At 68.5% G+C, this 17,297-nt stretch overlaps 1 protein-coding gene across 1 annotated transcript in view; it reads left to right on the top strand.

The window, feature by feature from the left end:
* The window catches only part of CELSR2 (cadherin EGF LAG seven-pass G-type receptor 2), a 62,261-nt gene extending 45,913 nt beyond the window's left edge, over positions 1–16,348 (top strand). Inside the window, exons 18-35 of the mRNA XM_065402979.1 lie at positions 703–912; positions 1,828–2,011; positions 3,134–3,277; positions 3,947–4,133; positions 5,856–6,023; positions 6,121–6,247; positions 6,584–6,784; positions 7,095–7,269; positions 9,388–9,500; positions 10,619–10,698; positions 11,255–11,381; positions 11,790–11,912; positions 12,293–12,423; positions 12,538–12,626; positions 12,896–13,066; positions 13,635–13,856; positions 15,385–15,631; positions 16,321–16,348. Of these exons, the coding sequence (XP_065259051.1) occupies positions 703–912; positions 1,828–2,011; positions 3,134–3,277; positions 3,947–4,133; positions 5,856–6,023; positions 6,121–6,247; positions 6,584–6,784; positions 7,095–7,269; positions 9,388–9,500; positions 10,619–10,698; positions 11,255–11,381; positions 11,790–11,912; positions 12,293–12,423; positions 12,538–12,626; positions 12,896–13,066; positions 13,635–13,856; positions 15,385–15,631; positions 16,321–16,348 (2,727 nt within the window). The remainder of the gene's footprint in view (positions 1–702; positions 913–1,827; positions 2,012–3,133; positions 3,278–3,946; positions 4,134–5,855; positions 6,024–6,120; positions 6,248–6,583; positions 6,785–7,094; positions 7,270–9,387; positions 9,501–10,618; positions 10,699–11,254; positions 11,382–11,789; positions 11,913–12,292; positions 12,424–12,537; positions 12,627–12,895; positions 13,067–13,634; positions 13,857–15,384; positions 15,632–16,320) is intronic.
* Positions 16,349–17,297: the final 949 nt, after the last annotated feature.

Raw genomic sequence — 17,297 nt, 5'->3', positions numbered from 1 at the left:
CCCAGGCTGGGGGTGCTGGGGGCTCCTCTCCCCCTCCAGGCCAGCGGCGTCTTCAGGGGTCTTCACCCCTCTCTGCCTCTGCCCAGGACAAGTGTGCGGGGGGCCGAGGAGCTGCCCTGTCACTCACTGTGGGAAAGGTCCTGACCTGCTGGGCTGTTTAGCGCCCCCCATGCAAAGGTATCGGGGTGGGGGGACTCTGCCAGCTTCCTGCAGCAGCTCTGATTGGCTGCCCTTCCCCAGGAGACGGGGCAGTGGGGAAGGCAGCCAATCAGAGGGGGTTTTCCCACAAACTGACCAGTCCCATCCTTGGGGAGGGCATCATGAGAGCTGGGCTCCAAAGGCAGCTGGATCTCAGCCATGAGGCCTCTCCCCAGCCCAGGCTGCATTCGGTCTGGGACTCCCCTGCCTTCCCAGCACCTGGCCCTGAGCCCCCCAGGCCACGTTCGGTCTGAGGCCCCTCATGCCCTTGTGTCCCCCCAGGTGCCTAGTGCTGAGGCCCCCAGGCTGCGTTCAGCCTGGGCCCCTCCGCCTCCCCAGTGCCCGGACCTGAGCCCCCAGGCCGTATTCAGTCTGAGGCCCCCCTGCCTCCCATGTGCCCGGCCCTGAGTCCCCCAGGCCATGTTTGGTCTGAGGCCCCTCATGCCCCTGTGCCCCTTCCGGTGCCCCAGTGCCCAGCACTGATGACTGCCTTGCCTGGCGCAGGTGGAGCGGCTGCTGCGGAACGAGTCGCTCCTGGACCCGGGGCTGGTGCAGCAGGCGGCCCTGCAGCTGCACAATGCCACCCAGCACACAACCAGCTACTTTGGCAGCGATGTGCGGGTGGCGTACCAGCTCTGTGCCCGCCTCCTGCAGCATGAGAGCCACCAGCAGGGCTTCGGTTTGGCCGCCACACAGGACGTCCACTTCACTGAGGTGCCAGCGGGTCGGGAGAGCAGCTGGGGTGGCGCAGGGAAGCCCTGCCAGGCAGGCACAGGGGTGGGGGCTTCAGGTGGCATTGCCTAGAGAGGGAGGGACCTTGGCTCATGGGCACGGGGGGCTTGTTGTGATCAAAGGATGCTCCCCTGCTGGGGCCACACGTGTACCCCATGGGGCAAGCTGGAGACTGACCCTGTGTAAAGCAGCTGGCACGGGAACCTGGGAAAGACTCTGAGCACTGCCATGCCTGTCCGGGCTGCCCCTGGGTATGGGCACAGGGTGGCTGGGCGGCTCGGTGACGCCTTACAGGACACAGGCTGGGCATGGCTGGTGGCAGGTGCATGGGCAGGGGGTTGACAGGAAGGATGTGGGGCCCCAGTGTCGCTTGGTGCAGGCTGCCCAGGGGACTCCTGGGGCTCTTGTGGCCTGGGGCAGGTGATTCCCCCTCACACCCACAAGCAAAATGCCCGGCTGGGGAGATGGGGCAGGCAGAACCCACAGGGTTGGGTGGGTCCCACGGGATGGGTGGGTCCCACGGGGTTGGGCGGGTCCCCCAGGGGCAGGCGGGTTCCAGGTTGGGCGGATTCCATGGGGTTGGATGGGTCCCCCAGGGGCAGGTGGGTCCCCCAGAGGCAGGCGGGTCCCCCAGGTCGGGCAGGGCCCCAGACACCCTGACCCCACGGTGCTGGGTGCCAGCATAAGAGCCATGGAACTGGATCCCCGGATGGCTCCACTGAGACCCGAACGCGACCTTGGCTCAGCCCCGGAGGGGTGGGACCCAGGCGCTCGGTCACCATGGTGACGAGCATGCCTGCCGCAGTGCCTAGCCAGGCCTGTGCTCTGGACCCCGACCCGGGGGTGCCCCGTGTGTCAGCCCAGCAGGGCCCCGTGCTCATGGTGCCACCCTGGCAGAACCTGCTGCGGGTGGGCAGTGCCCTGCTGGACCCCAACAACAAGCGCCACTGGGAGCTGATCCAGCAGACGGAGGGCGGCACGGCCTGGCTGCTGAAGCGCTACGAGGATTACGCCAGCACCCTGGGCCAGAACCTGCGCCAGACCTACCTGAGCCCCTTCACCCTCGTCACGCCCAACATCGGTGAGGGTGTGGCCGCCACGTGGGGGGCGTGGCCGCTGCATGGGGGCGTGGCTGTCACGTGGGGGGGGCTGTTTCTGAGTGGGCCTGGCTGTGCCCATGTGCAGTGAGGGTGGCAGTTGTCTGGGCCTGGGGGCTTGCTGCAGAGGGCCAGCCAACTCCTGACATGGCCGGTGAGGGCAGGAGCTGAGGGGGCCAGGGAAACCGGTGGGGGGCTGAGGAGCGTGGGGCTGGGCGGAGGCCGGGTGGGGGACTGAGAAGCGTGGGGCTGGGCGGAGGCCAGGTGGGGGGCTGAGGAGCGTGGAGCTGAGTGGGCCGACCCCACTGCACCCTGCGCTGTTCCTAGGTGCCGCTGCTCGGCCATGGGGCAGGACGAGGGCACGGATCTGACCAGCCCCACCTGCAGGCATGGCACTGCCCGTAGGGGGCGTGCCTGTCTCTGGTGGGGTGGGGGGTTATCCTGGAACTCCCCCCTCCCTGGCTGCTCAGGGACGGGCAGAACCAGCTGGGGCTCAGCTCTCTCATGGCTTCCTGGCCCTGGCAGGGCACCCTGGGCTCAGGGTGGGGACATGGCTCCGCAGACCAACCGGCTGTCGCAGCCCCACGCCCTGGGGGGCCTGTCCAGCCCCAGAGCCAGGCCCCCCAGCAGGCAGCTCATGGGCTTCGGTGGGGCGAGGGGCTCTCTGGGCACCTCCTCCGGCCCGTGCATCATGGCTCAGCTGGTGCTGGCTCCACAGGGGGTGCTGACTGCTGTGCCCGGGAGCCAGAAGGGGAGCCCTAGCGTGTTAGGGAGCCCAGCCTTATCCCCCGCAGGGCCCGCTCCTCAGCAGCCCCAGTCCGGGGAAGATGGGCACTCGGCGCCCCCATGGCTGGGCCCGGGAGTCTCCAAGGCTCCCAGAATCATGGCCATATGTTGGCTTGGCTGCCCAGCCTGGGAGGCCTGTGTGGTGGTGCAGGGGGGTGGCAGCAGGTGGTGGCTGGGGTCTGGGTCCAGGCAGCCGAGCCCTGCAGGGTGTGGATTGGGCCGAACTGGGAGCCAGCATGGGCAGGAGGGTGGGGTGAGCTCGACGGGGGAAGGCTGTGCCATCGGCAGGCCCAGCCCCTCATGGGGGGTCTCTCCGCCAGTCATCTCCGTAGTGCGGCTGGACAAGGGGAACTTTGCTGGCGCCAAGCTGCCCCACTACGAGGCGCTGCGGGGCGAGAAGCCCGCAGACCTGGAAACCACCGTCATCCTCCCCAAAACCGTCTTCCGGGCGCCCGAGGGCAAAGGTGAGTAAGCGGCAGTACCCCACCGGGGGGTGCCAGCAGGGGGTGGAGCTGGGCAGCACCTATGGGGAGCCCAGGATTGAGGGAGGGCTGGAGGGGGAGCCCTGGGCTGGAATTGAGGGGGCAGCAGGTCGGGAGTGAGGGGCATCGGCAGAGCTGGAGGGAGCCCAGGGCTGGGATTGAGGGGGCAGCAGGTGGGAAGTGAGGGGCACTGGCAGAGCTGGGGGGAGCCCAGGGCTGGGATTGAGGGGGCAGCAGGTGGGAAGTGAGGGGCACTGGCAGAGCTGGGGGGAGCCCAGGGCTGGGATTGAGGGGGCAGCAGGTGGGGAGTGAGGGGCACTGGCAGAGCTGGGGGGAGCCCAGGGCTGGGATTGAGGGGGCAGCAGGTGGGGAGTGAGGGGCACTGGCAGAGCTGGGGGGAGCCCAGGGCTGGGATTGAGGGGGCAGCAGGTGGGGAGTGAGGGGCACCGGCAGAGCTGGCGGGAGCCCAGGGCTGGGCTGTAATCCTAAACCCGCTGCAGCCCTGGGGGAACATGGCACAGCCTGGCGCTCTCTGCGGGCACCGGCCTGTAGTGCAGGGAGTGTGGTGGGACTGGTCCTTGCCTGGGTCTATGCTGCCCTCGCAGGAGCAAGGTCCGGCCCAGCTCTCACCTACCCTGATTCTCCCTCCAGACCCCCCCATGGGCAGTGCCAAGCAGCCCCCCAGCTCTGCAGAGGAGGAGGAGGAGCCGTCACTGGTGACCAGGCACAAGAGGCATCCGAACCTGAGTGAGGGCCAGGCCGTGGCGAGCGTGATTATCTACCGCACGCTGGCAGGGCTGCTGCCGGAGCAGTACGACACGGACAAGCGGAGCCTGCGGTACCCACAGCGCTGGGGAAAGGAGCCCGGGGGGGGCGCTGGGGAGAGGAGCCGGCGGGGGCGCAGTGGGGGTGCTGGGGAGAGGCGCGGGGAGGGCATTGGAGAGAGGAGCCGGGGGGGGGGGGGTTGCATTGGGGAAAGGAGCTGGGGGGGCTTTGGGGGGAGGAGCCCGGGGGGAGGGAGCACTGGGGAGAATATGGTGCGGGGTAGGGCAGGGAGAGGCAGTGAAGGCCCCTGTTTACCCTCAGCCAACATGCCATGGCCCTGCCCTGCGGGGTCCCCAGGGGAGCTCGGTCTCCACGGCCCTGCTGGGAACTGGGCTGGGACCCATCTCCTCTGGCAGGTAGCTGTGGCACAGGAGCGCAGGCAGGGGCAGGTAGCTGTGGGGGGCAGAGGTACAGGGGGCGCAGGTGGGGGGCAGGTAGCTGTAGGGGGCAGAGGCACAGGGGCTGCAGGCGGGGGGCAGGTAGCGGGTGGGGGGCAGAGACACAGGGGGCACAGGTGGGGGCAGGTAGCTGGGGGGAGCAGAGACGCAGGGGGCGCAGGCAGGGGGCAGGTAGCTGTAGGGGGCAGAGGCACAGGGGCTGCAGGCGGGGGGCAGGTAGCGGGTGGGGGGCAGAGACACAGGGGGCACAGGTGGGGACAGGTACCTGGAGGGAGCAGAGACGCAGGGGGCGCAGGTGGGGGGCAGGTAGCTGTAGGGGGCAGAGGCACAGGGGCTGCAGGCAGGGGGCAGGTAGCTGTAGGGGGCAGAGGCACAGGGGCTGCAGGCGGGGGGCAGGTAGCGGGTGGGGGGCAGAGACACAGGGGGCGCAGGTGGGGGCAGGTAGCTGGGGGGAGCAGAGACGCAGGGGGTGCAGGTGGGGGGCAGGTAGCTGTAGGGGGCAGAGGCACAGGGGCTGCAGGCAGGGGGCAGGTAGCGGGTGAGGGGCAGAGGCACGGGGGCGCAGGTGGGGGCAAGTAGCTGGGGGGAGCAGAGACACGGGGCGCAGGCGGGGGGCAGGTAGCTGGGGGGAGCAGAGACACAGGGGGCGCAGGTGGGGGCAGGTAGCTGGGGGAGCAGAGACGCAGGGGGCGCAGGTGGGGGCAAGTAGCTGGGGGGAGCAGAGACACGGGGCGCAGGCGGGGGGCAGGTAGCTGGGGGGAGCAGAGACACAGGGGGCGCAGGTGGGGGGCAGGTAGCTGGGGGAGCAGAGACGCAGGGGGCGCAGGCAGGGGGGCAGGTAGCTGGGGGGAGCAGAGACGCAGGGGGCACAGGCAGGGGGGCAGGTAGCTGTAGGGGGCAGAGGCACAGGGGGCGCAGGTGGGGGGCAGGTAGCTGGGGGAGCAGAGACACAGGGGGCGCAGGTGGGGGGCAGGTAGCTGGGGGAGCAGAGACGCAGGGGGCGCAGGTGGGGGGCAGGTAGCTGGGGGGAGCAGAGACACAGGGGGCGCAGGTGGGGGGCAGGTAGCTGGGGGAGCAGAGACGCAGGGGGCGCAGGTGGGGGGCAGGTAGCTGGGGGGAGCAGAGACACAGGGGGCGCAGGTGGGGGGCAGGTAGCTGGGGGAGCAGAGGCACAGGAGGCGCAGGAAGTGGGCAGGTAGCTGTAGGGGGGCAGAGGCACAGGGGGCGCAGACGGGGGGCAGGTAGCTGGGGTGGGCGGAGCACACAGGTCCCGGTCGTTGGGGCCGAGGCGAGGCGGACGCGTGGCGCTGGGTCCCATGCCCCGGCTGTTCCTGCAGGGTCCCCAAACGGCCCGTCATCAACACGCCGGTGGTGAGCATCAGCGTGCACGCCGAGGAGCAGCGGGGACCGCAGGCGCTGGAGAAGCCCGTCACCGTGCAGTTCCGGCTGCTGGAGACGGAGGAGCGCTCCAAGCCCATCTGCGTCTTCTGGAACCACTCCATGCTGTGAGTACCTGCGAGGGAGGGCTCTGGGGGACCCTGGTGAGGTGACAGGGCCTGCGAGCCCAGAGCCCCACCCAACTCCGGCTTTCCTGCTCCCCAGGCCTGGCGGGGCGGGCGGCTGGTCAGCCAGGGGCTGCGAGCTGGTCTTCAGGAACGAGAGCCATGTCAGCTGCCAGTGCAGCCACATGACCAGTTTCGCTGTGCTGATGGACATCTCCAGGAGAGAGGTGAGCAGGCAGGGGGCAGGGCCCCAAGCCAGGGGGTGGAGCCATGGGCGGGGTCACAGTGTTAGAGGTGAGAGGGGGAGGAGCCCAGTTATCCAGAGGCGGAGCCATGGGCGGGGTCACAGTGTTAGAAGTGGGGTGGGGCCCCATCCCCCAGGGAGTGGGCCCACAGTGTAAGGGGTGAGAGGGGGAGGAGTCCCATCCCCAAGGAGGTGGAGCCATGGGCAGGCCCCATGTGAGAGAGGGTGGGGCTATGGTGATCTCTGAGCCCCGAGCTGGTTGGGGGGCGGGGCCCATGGTGCCTGGCTGCTGCTCAACGAGCCCCCCTTTGCCCCCCAGAACGGGGAGATCCTGCCGCTGCAGACCATCACCTACGCCTCCGTGGCCGTGACACTGGGCAGCCTCCTGCTCACCTTCCTGGTGCTGGCTGGCCTGCGCGCCCTGCACGCCAACCAGCACAGCATCCGCAAGAACACCGCCGCCGCCCTCTTCCTCGCCGAGCTCGTCTTCCTGCTGGGCATCAACCAGGCCGACGTCCCCGTGAGCCTGTGGGCAGGGTGGTGGGGGGCTGGACCAGCCTGGGTCCCTCCTGCAGCGCGACTGGCACAGGGGTGGGCGCTGAGCGGTCTCGTGACCCTTGTGCAGGCGGTGGCTGGGCCCTGTGCCTCCGCATGGAGCCCCGGCAGGGCTGGCTGAGCCCAGGCATGGAGGCCCTGCAGTGTGCAGTCTCCCAGCTGGGGGCAGCAGGGCACCCCAGAGCCTGTGGGGCACACGCTAACTGGGGTGTCCTGGGGCCTTTCCCTGGCTGTGCTGGCTCCCCCCACTCCCTAACGCCCGGCTCTCCCCGCAGTTTGCCTGCACCGTGATCGCCATCCTGCTGCACTTCTTCTACATGTGCACCTTCGCATGGCTCCTGCTGGAGGCGCTGCATCTCTACCGCATGCTGACCGAGGTGCGGGACATCAACCACAGCCCCATGCGCTTCTACTATATGGTGGGCTGGGGCGTGCCAGCCTTCATCACAGGTGAGCCCGGCGCTGCCCTGCCTCCCTGCTGGGGCTATGTCTGCTCCCATGTCTCCGCTGTCAGCAGCTGTGCAAGGCAGGGAGGGGAATGCTCTCGGCAGGCTGGGAGGAGCAGGGCACCCCTGCCCCCCATGCTGGCTGGGAGTTCTGTACTGAGCCCTCAGCAACCAGTTATCTAGTGTGGATGCCTCTGGAGTCACAGACAGTCCCCTGGGGCATTCCGGCCTTTGTGGTAGCTGGTCACTCACCACAGATCACAGCAAGGTTCAGGTCACTCCCAGTCCCAAAGGACCAGTCACTTCCCCCTAGGGTGACCAGATGACAAAGGTGAAATATCGGAACGCGGGGGGGACGGCGGAGCAGAAAAAAAAAAAAAAAGCTGCCGGACCCCCCCCCTCCCCCGCACCAGCTCGCCTCGTCTCCACTTCCCCCCCGTAGGGGAAGGTGCCCAGCTGGTGCAATCCCGCCCACTCAGCAGCATTTCAGGCAGGCGGCAGTTCTGCCCTGCAGTACAGAGCACCCCAGGATTAGGAAGCGAGCGGCTGGGGCGTGCTCAGCCTGCGGCCGCTGTGACCCCACCGAGTTGCCCTGTGCGTGGGGCGAGTCTGTCCCCATGTACAAGAACAGCCTGTAGCGCTGACCCGCCCGCAGCCCGTCCCTGCGCTGCAGCCCCGGGAGGTTCGGGGCAGGGCATGGCACGCGCAACAGCTGGGCAAAGGGGCCGGGGGACACGGGAGGCCTTGAGGAACAGGGGCCGCCAGCCGCCCCAGGGGAGGGGGCCAGTGGGCGGCAGCTCTGCCCCTCAGGCGCGGGGTCTGGGCATGGCACTGGCAGCCCGGCCGGGCGCCCTGCGGCCTCTCCCACCTTCACGCGGATCGAGACGCTGGACAAACAAGCAATTTTGTCCTCCCCAAATCCCCGCCCTGGCCCTACCTTCTTCATGGCCGCGCCACGCACGCTGGTGTCACCCCCTCCCTCCAGCGCTTGCGCCGCCATACAGCTGATCAGTGCAAGCCTGGGAGGGAGGAGGAATGCGGCATGCTTGGGGAAGAGGCGGGGCCAGGGCGGGGATTTGGGGAGGGATCCAATGGGGCAGTGAGGGGGCGGGGTTGGGGGCGGGTCTAGGGTGGGGATTTGGGAAGGGATCCAATGGGGGAAGGAGGGAGCGGAGTCGGGGCGGGGGGGGGGGGCACGAGCCCCTCTGGGCTCCGCCTGTGCGCCGGAGCGGAGGGCAAAATTGCTTGTTTGTCCTGCGTCCTGACCGAACATCGGTTGGGACGCGGGACAAACAAGCAAATATCGGGACACTCCCGATAAAATCGGGATGTCTGGTCACCCTACTTCCCCCAGCTCAGTTGCACCTTAGATCTCACCCCAAGGACAAGGCTTGCAGCCAGTTCTCTAACAAACCAGCTACAGATTTATTAGCTAGGAAAAGGTAACGAGGGTTACTGACGAGGTTACAGCAGGTAACAGATACACAAATGAGTTCCAATCTTAAGTTTCAAAAGGTAATAGAGGCTTCTATGAGAAGCCAGCTCTATGTGTCCTTTAGGGCTAACCCAGGCCAACCAGCTGGGCAGCTCTTGCTTATTCCTAGAAACACTTGGCCCCCCAGCGTCCAAGCAGCACAAAGATCCCAAGTTTCTTTTGTTTGGGGGTTTGATCCCCCTCCTGCCATGTGCTCTGAGCTGCAAACTCAGCTGCTGGGAGGAATCCACTTGCCTGACTCCACTTCACGGGGACGAGGGAGAACAAATGTCTTTTGTCCTCTCGCTGATGGTACGTAGGGACGTTCCAGTGGCAGGTCTGGTATCCATGGACCTCTCCCATGGGGCAGGGCGTCACCCCTTCTTTGGAGACCAGCCCTTCGCACTAGCTAACGTCTCTCCGGGCTGTTGGGTCCCACCGGCACACAGGCTCACAATCCGACCCCTCAGATGTCACCTTGCGATAAGGGATAGGGATGTTCTGGGTGAGATTGACGCCGGCAGCCGCTCCCAAGCACTCAGTAAAGACTGACCGCATCCTTCCCGGTCTGAGGGCTCATGGATTGCTGGCTCCTCCGTACCCTGCCAGGATGTGATGTGATGAGCCATGCGGCTACTCTCTTCGCAGGGCTGGCTGTGGGGCTGGACCCCGAAGGCTACGGGAACCCCGATTTCTGCTGGCTCTCCATCTACGACACACTGGTCTGGAGCTTCGCTGGGCCCATCGCCTTCGCTGTCTCGGTGGGTATGGGGGCAGTGGGGGTCTCAGAGGCTAGTGCATGGGGCTGGGGAGACACAGGGAGGATCAAAGGGCAGCAAGACCCTTTGCAGCATGGTCTGGCCCGGGTACCCCCCTACTCCCCCTGCAGTGGTATCTGCCCCCAGCTGACCTGGGCACCCCCCCCCAGTCCCTCTGCAGTGGTATCTGCCCCCAGCTGACCAAGGCACCCCCCGCCCCAGCCCCCCTGCAGTGGTATCTCCCCCCAGCCCCCCTGCAGTGGTATCTCCCCCCAGCTGACCCAGGCACCCCCCCGGTCCCTCTGCAGTGGTATCGCCCTCACTCACCCTGCAGTGACACTCCCTGCTGGTTTTGTTGCAGTCGGGGTCGAAGCCTTTGCTGACGTCACAGTTGCAGGGGCCGCACATAGGGTGCCCCCACCACCCCCGCGGGCACGGCTGGTCAATCCTGCATAGAGCAGCCCCAGCTTCGTTACCTGCACCCACACTGCACACACTGCCCCCCCCCCACACACACCATCGATGGGGTCCCGGCACTCACCCATGTGGGCTGCACCTCCCACCCCACACACACTCATTCTAGGTGGGCGGGGGGGGAAGACTAGGAGTCAGGACTCCTGGATTCTATCCCTGCTGGGGGGGGTGGGTCTACTGGTTAGAGCAGGGCGGTTGGGAGCCAGGACTCCTGGGTTCTCTTCCCAGGCCTGCCACTGACTTTCTGTTTGACCTGGGACAGGCCCCTTTGCCTCTCAGTGCCTCAGTTTCCCCGCTGAGGTCCCCTGCTGGGGAGAGCCATGAGGGTCGAGGGAAGGGCCCGGGCCAAACAAACCTGCTGCTCTCCCTCCCACTGGCCTCCAGATTCCTTCTGTCATGTGGAGCCAGGAAGGGAACCCCCCTACCATGAATTCCTTGAAAGTGTCCCAGCCCAGCTGGACCAGGGCTCTGACCTGGGGGCTGCTTCCCGTGGCTTGTGCCGGGGCAGCCGCATCCCCCCTTCTGCCTTGGGCTCTGCGCTATGGCCACTTGGGCAGACTGTGGGGAGGGGCAGGGGGCCATGGGTACGGGCAGGGGGGGCCCTGGGCCCTGCCTCGCACTGCTGACCCACCCTCTCCCTCCCGTAGATGAGCGTCTTCCTCCATGTCCTGGCCACCAAAGCCGCCTGCCTGGCCCAGGAGCGGGGTTTTGAGAAGAGGGGCCCAGTGTGAGTCTTCCCCCTCCACTCCCCGGTGCCTGGCACACTGCAGCAGAGCTGGGCAGCCCTGGCTGGCGGGGCAGCACAGGAAGTGCTGACTGAGGCCTGCTCCCAGGGGGAGGGAACCTGGGGGGTGTTTCTTGGGGGTGGGGCAACTCTGCTGGGGGAACAGCCTCTACCCCTTCAGTGTGTGCTGCAGGGGTGGGTGTGAGGCATTGGGGGGGGGGGCTGTATTGTGCAGCGGGGTCTGTAGGTAGTGGTTCGGGTGTGGGGGAGAGGTCAGTGCGGGCGGGGTTGGTGTGGGGGTGGGCAGGGGAGGGGTCGGTGTGGGCGGGGTTGGTGTGGGCGGGCAGGGGAAGGATCGGTGCGGGCAGGGTTGGTGTGGGGGTGGGCAGGGAGGGGTCGGCACGGGCGGGGTTGGTGTGGGGGCGGGTGAGGGAGGGGTTGGTGGGGGCGGGGGAGGGGTCGGTGCAGGCGGGGTGGTGTGGGCAGGCAGGGGAGGGATCGGTGCAGGCGGGGTCGGCATCTCTGGCCTGGCCTGACCTGACCCCTCTGCCCGGCGCAGGTCGGGGCTGCGGGCGGCATTCCTGGTGCTGCTGCTGGTTAGCGCGACATGGCTCCTGGCCCTGCTCTCCGTCAACAGCGACGCCATCCTCTTCCACTACCTCTTTGCCGGCTTCAACTGCCTCCAGGTATGGCGGGGCAGGGGGCGGGGCCTTCCCCCAGGATGGGTGGGGCCTTTTCCCAGCGGGGGCGGGGGTCTCCCCAGTTTGGCCCAGAAGCTGAGCCTGAGTAGAGGTGACCCAGAGGCCCCTGCAGCCCTGCGTGGCCCTGTTGGCCCAGAGCTGGCCTCACACCATGGTGCCGGGGGGAGGGGGGGTTGCGCTGTGATGGCTGGGGGGGATCTGGGCCCGGCACAGAGATCCCCTCTGGAGGAGCCCTGTGCGGGCCTCTGCCCCCAGAGCCATCACCCCCAGCAGGAAGAGTGGCAGCACGTTGGGGCAGGGGCCCTGGCTCATGGACCCCCCCGGCTCCATTCGGGCCCCCCGGCCCAGCTCAGTCCCAGCAGGCTCTGACCTGCCCCTCGCGCCCTCCCTCAGGGCCCCTTCATCTTCCTCGCCTGCATCATCTTCAGCAAGGACGTGAGGAAGGCTCTGAAGTTCAGCTGCAGCAAGAAGCACAGCACAGACCCCGCGCTCACCACCAAATCCACCCTGACCGCAGTGAGTGCCGGCCCCGCACAGCCGGAGTAACTAATGCCTCGGCCTGGCTCTCTGCCCTGGGCGGCGTCATCTCTACCAGGACTGGGCTGGCAGGGGCTGTGGGTCGGGAGTGAGGGGCACCGGCAGAGCTGGGGGGTTGGAGGGACCCCAGGGCTGGGTTGGCAGGGGCTGCGGGTTGGGAGTGAGGGGCACCAGCAGAGCTGGGGGGGACCCCAGGGCTGGGCTAGCAGGGGCTGCGGGTTGGGAGTGAGGGGCACCGGCAGAGCTGGGGGGCTAGGGGGACCACAGGGCTGGGCTGGCAGGGGAGGGGCAGCACGCTGAGTGCGAAGTGTCAGAGGAAGCAGTGACTCACTGTCCGCCCCCCTGTTCTCTGCCCCCAGGCCTACAACTGCAACAACACGTATGTGGCTGGCCGGCTGTACCACACGCCCTTCGGTGCCTCCACGGGCTCCCTGTACAGCACCGTGCACTCCGGCAAGAGCCAGCACAGCTACATCCCCTTCGTGCTCAGGTACCACCCGCCCTGCCAGGGTCCCCCGGGGCAGCGTTGGGCCGTGTGGGGGGGCTCGGGAGCCCAGCGTGGCCGGGCCCTGCGTGGCTCTAGCATCCCGGCCGTGTTTTGCAGGGAGGAGTCCGGGCTGAAGAGCTGCCAGGTGCCCAGTGGGCAGACGGACCCTGGTGCCCACTTCCTGGAGGCCACGGACCAGCCGAACGGTGAGGAGGGGTGGAGCGGTGCTGCCCTCTGCTGGGCGACGCAGGGCGGGTGGCTAGCGACAGCATCCTCTGGTGGCTGCCACACCGGAGGGGCCCATTGGCTCGGGGGCAGAACGGGGGTGTCTGGAGCCCGGCACTAGGATCCACCTCCCGGCTATGCCCTAGGCTGGGAGTGGCCCTGCAGGCCGGTGGCCTGGTGTGGGGAGCTGGCCCGGCTGGGGGTGGGGGCGCGGGCACCTTGCTGAGCTCTCTGTGTGACCCTGCCCCAGAGCACGACACGGACTCGGACAGCGACCTGTCCTTGGAGGACGACCAGAGCGGCTCCTACGCCTCCACCCACTCCTCGGACAGCGAGGACGAAGCGTTCCCGGGGGAGCCCTGCTGGGAGAACCTGCTGGGCCCCCCCAGTGAGAAACTGCCGCCACACAGCACCCCCAAAGGTAACGGCGGGACCTGGGGGCTGCCCGCAGGGGAGGGAGCAGCCCCCACAGCGGGTCAGCGCCCGGGAGCCCTGTTCTGGGAGGGGAGGCGGCTAAGCCGTGGGGCTGGGCAGCGCCCTGCTCTCTTGGCTGGCACCTTTCCACCCCTGCCCTGGCTGTCCTGTAACCCCGGGTGCCTGCCCCACCCCGGGTGCTGCCCTCCCCTCGCCTGCCCCACGCCGGGTGCTGCCCTGCCCTGGCCTGCCCCACGCTGGGTGCTGCCCTCCCCTCGCCTGCCCCACGCCGGGTGCTGCCCTGCCCTCGCCGGGTGCTGCCCTCCCCTCGCCTGCCCCACACCGCGTGCTGCCCTCCCCTTGCCAGCCGCACGCTGGGTGCTGCCCTCCCCTCGCCTGCCCTCCCCTCACTTGCCCCACCCCGGGCGCCTGCCCTCCCTGTGCCTTCCCCACGTCAGGCTCCTGCCCCACGCTGGGTACCTGCCCTCCCCTCGCCTGCCCGGCGTGAGCAGGAGTGGCCCCGGGGTGGTGGGGAGCTGGCTCCAGGGTCCCCGGCTCACTGTGCTCTCCCCCAGTGGATAACCCGCCGGCCCACGGCAAGCCCTACTGGCCGGGGGAGTTTGTGACCACGGCCAGCGAGAGCGATGGGCACGCCGGCCCTGAGACGCTGCGGGTGGAGCCGGCCGCAGGGCAGGTGTGGCTGGGACCCCTGGAGGAGGCACCCAGGGAGAACGGGGAGGCCCTGGACAAGAACGTGCTGGTTCCGCTACCCAACCCCACTGCCCAGCCCCAGAAAGGTAAGCGGAGAACCCAGCACCCCCCCACCCCGGGGTGGGGGCCCAGCACTGCACTGCAAGGCTGGCGGGAGGGTGCTGTGCAGGGCAGGGTCCTCCACAGATACCACTGAGTGGGGGTGGGGTGCTCCAGGGGCTAGAGTAGGGTTACCATACGTCCGGATTTTCCCGGACATGTCCGGCTTTTTGGTTCTTAAATCCCCGTCCGGGAGGAATTTCCAAAAAGCCGAACATGTCCGGGAAAATAGGGAGGCATGGTAAGGGGACCCCGAGTGCGAGTGGCTGCAGCAAAGCCAAACCTAACAACTCCCCCAATCTGCCAGGGCAGCCGAGCGCGCAGCCGCCTCCTCCCCGGGCTTCAACTTTCCTGGCTCCCGCCGCTCTGCACCGCGGCGGGGGCCGAAGCAACTTCCCCAGCGCAGCAGCAGCCGGAGTCCGGGGTATGGGAGGGAGGAGGGGGAATGCGGGGTGCTCAGGGGAGGGGGTGGAGTTGGGGCGGGAACTTTGGGGAAGGGGCGGAGTTGGGGTGGGGAAGGGGCGGAGTTGGGGTGGGGCAGGGAAGGGTTGGAGTTGGGGCGGGGCCAGGGGTGGGGAAGGGGAGGAGTTGGGGCGGGGCTGGGGCCCCGTGGAGTGTCCTCTTTTTTCACTGTTTAAATATGGCAACCCTAGAGAGGGTCCTCAGAGCTTCCCCTATAGACACAGCGGGAAGGATCGGTGCGGGCAGGGTTGGTGTGGGGGTGGGCAGGGAGAGGTCAGCACGGGCGGGGCTTCTCCAGCCCTTCGCCGGGTGGCATTGGCCCCGCGTAGCAGCTGGTGGTCGCAGGCTTCTGCCAGGCCGGGAGTGACCAATGCTGCAGAGAGGCAGGCGCTGCGGGTGAGGCGAGCCTGGCAAAGCCGCAGGAGCTGCTCCGGCCCCGCTGGCTGCAGGATCTGGGAGCCCAGGCTGGATGGGCCGGCTCTGCTCCCATGGGGCGATTCCTCCGTCTGCAGCGCGGCACAGGGCGCCTGCCCAGGACAGGAACCGGGAGGGTCCCCCTCACCCCCGCCCCGGCTGCAAGCCCCGAGCATCTCTCTCTGTCCCAGCCACCTGCCCCCATCTCCCCCCACCCGGCCTCACGGCCCCTCCCATCTCCCCCTGCCCCGGCTTCACGGCCCCTCCCATCTCCCCCCGCCCCGGCCTCATGGCCTCTCTCCTCTCCCCCTGCCGTGGGCTCACGGCCTCTCTCCTCTCCCCTTGCCCGGCCTCACGCCCCTCCCATCTCCCCCGCCCTGGCCTCATGGCCCCTCCCATCTCCCCCCCGCCCCGGCCTCAGGGCCTCTCTCCTCTCCCTCTGCCCCGGCCTCACGGCCCCTCCCATCTGTCCCCGCCCCGGTCTCGCGGTCCCTCCCATCTCCCCCCTGTCCGGCCTCACGGCCCCTCCCATCTCTCCCCGCCCGGCATCAGGGCCCCTCCCATCTCCCCTTGCCCGGCCTCACGGCCCCTCCCATCTCCCCTCGCCCCAGCCTCACGGCCCCCCAACTCCCCCCGCAGGGATCCTGAAGAAGAAGTGCCTCCCCACCATCAGCGAGAACAGCATCCGCCCTGTAGCCAGTGAGCTCTCGGCCCCCCCGCCGGGCATGGTGGCATCACGCGGCTCCTCGACAGGCAGCGAGGGCAGCCGGGGGGGCAGGGTTCTGCCGCGGCCCCGCCAGACGCTTCAGGAGCAGCTCAACGGGGTGACGCCCATCGCCATGAGCATTAAGGCCGGCACGGTGGACGAGGACTCCTCCGGCTCCGAGTGAGTAGGTGCCTGGGGCCGAGCCTGCTGCCAAGGTGCTGCCTGGAGACCCTCCGGATTCAGCAGGGCAGGGGCAGGCCACTATCCCGGCCTGCCACTGACCCCTCCTGGCGCCCACCTGCAGGGCAGCCAGTGCCACAGCCCTGCCCGGGATCTGGCTGTGGGGGGAGGCTGTGGAACTGCTCCCTCGGCACCCCAACCTCCCCCCCCCCCCCCAGCGCCGGCGTCAGCCTCCATCACCCCAGGAGGTGAATGTGCCCATCAAACCCACCAGGCTCCGCCCCCCAGACGGCTCCTCCCCTGACCTAGTGCCCCCACGGCTCTGCCCTCGCTCTGGGCCCGGATCCTGCCCCCCCGCCAGGGTGAATCCCAAGTGCTGGACTGGGCTGTGGGGCCGGACCCTCAGTTCCCCCCATCCCCAATTCCATGCAGGGTTCGGCCGCCCCCTGCGAATCATAGGACGGGCCGAGCTGTCCCCAGCCGCTGGGAGCCTGCCCCACCCCAAGCAGCCGGCCAGGGGCTTGGCCCAGCGCTCCGAGCCGGGAGTCCGGGGCCGCGAGGGGGCAGGGCCGATTCGGGGTGTGGGGGAAGATCCTGCCGGGGCGCTCGCCTGCTCTAACTCCTCCACTGCCTTCTCCACTCGCACTAACCCCCCCTCTCCTCTCTGTCTCCCGCCCCCAACCGCTCAGATTTCTGTTCTTTAATTTCCTCCATTAACATGCGCGCCATGTGGCTCTGCCGCCCGCCTGGCCAGCCTGCCGGGGGCCCGGCCCAGCTGCTCATGACCATACGTCTGTGTGTTTGTTCCCCCCCCTCGGTCTGTGTCTGATCACTGAGCAGGAGCGACGAGACCTCCATCTGAGCGGGCCCCCGGGGCCCAGCCGACAGGGCCCCTCTGCCCCGGGGGCCAGCCACCAGCCAATGGGGCCCCCGCTGTCCCAGCCCGGGGACCCGCTGCCAGCTGACGGGGCCCCTCCATCCTGGGGAGCAGCCGCCAGCTGCCAGGGTCCCTCTGCCCTGGGGCCAGCCGCCAACCGACGGGGCCCCTCTGCCCCGGGAACCAGCCGATGGGGACCCTCCATCCTCGGGACCAGCCGCCAGCCAATGGGGACCCTCCATCCTGGGGAGCAGCCGCCAACTGATGGAGACCCTCTGCCCCGGGAACCAGCCGACGGGGCCCCTCCATCCCAGGGACCAGCTGCCAGCCGACAGGGCCCCTCTGCCCCGTGAACCAGCCGCCAACAGACGAGGCCCCTCTGCCCTGGGGACCAGCCGATGGGGCCCCTCCTTCCCGGGGACCAGATGACGGGGCCCCTACCTGGGGCACAAGCTGCACCGCCCCACGCTCCTGCCAGGTGCCCCACTGGCCCGTCAATGAGGAGTGAAAGGACCCAGGGCGCTTCCTCGACCCGCCAGGGTTTTTGTGCCCAATGCAGCCCCCTGCTGGCTGGTGCTGAGCAGGGCAGGGGCCGGGACCATGGATGTACTTGACTGGCTGCACTTTGGCTCCTGGTGAATGCACTGAGCCTCATGCTGGCCACGCCACAGCTCCAGGCACATGGCTGACCGGACAGATGTCGCCGTGCAGAGCCACTCGCGATGGGACTGGATGCCTGGGGCGCAGCACTGGCTCGAGTGCCACTGGGCCCCTGTGCTGGATGCCCCT

Source organism: Emys orbicularis, chromosome 4 (assembly GCF_028017835.1).
Source record: "Emys orbicularis isolate rEmyOrb1 chromosome 4, rEmyOrb1.hap1, whole genome shotgun sequence".
Classification (NCBI taxonomy): Eukaryota; Metazoa; Chordata; order Testudines; family Emydidae; genus Emys; species Emys orbicularis.
The sequence above is the reverse complement of the archived record's forward strand: the minus strand, read 5'-3'. Positions and strand labels throughout refer to the sequence as shown.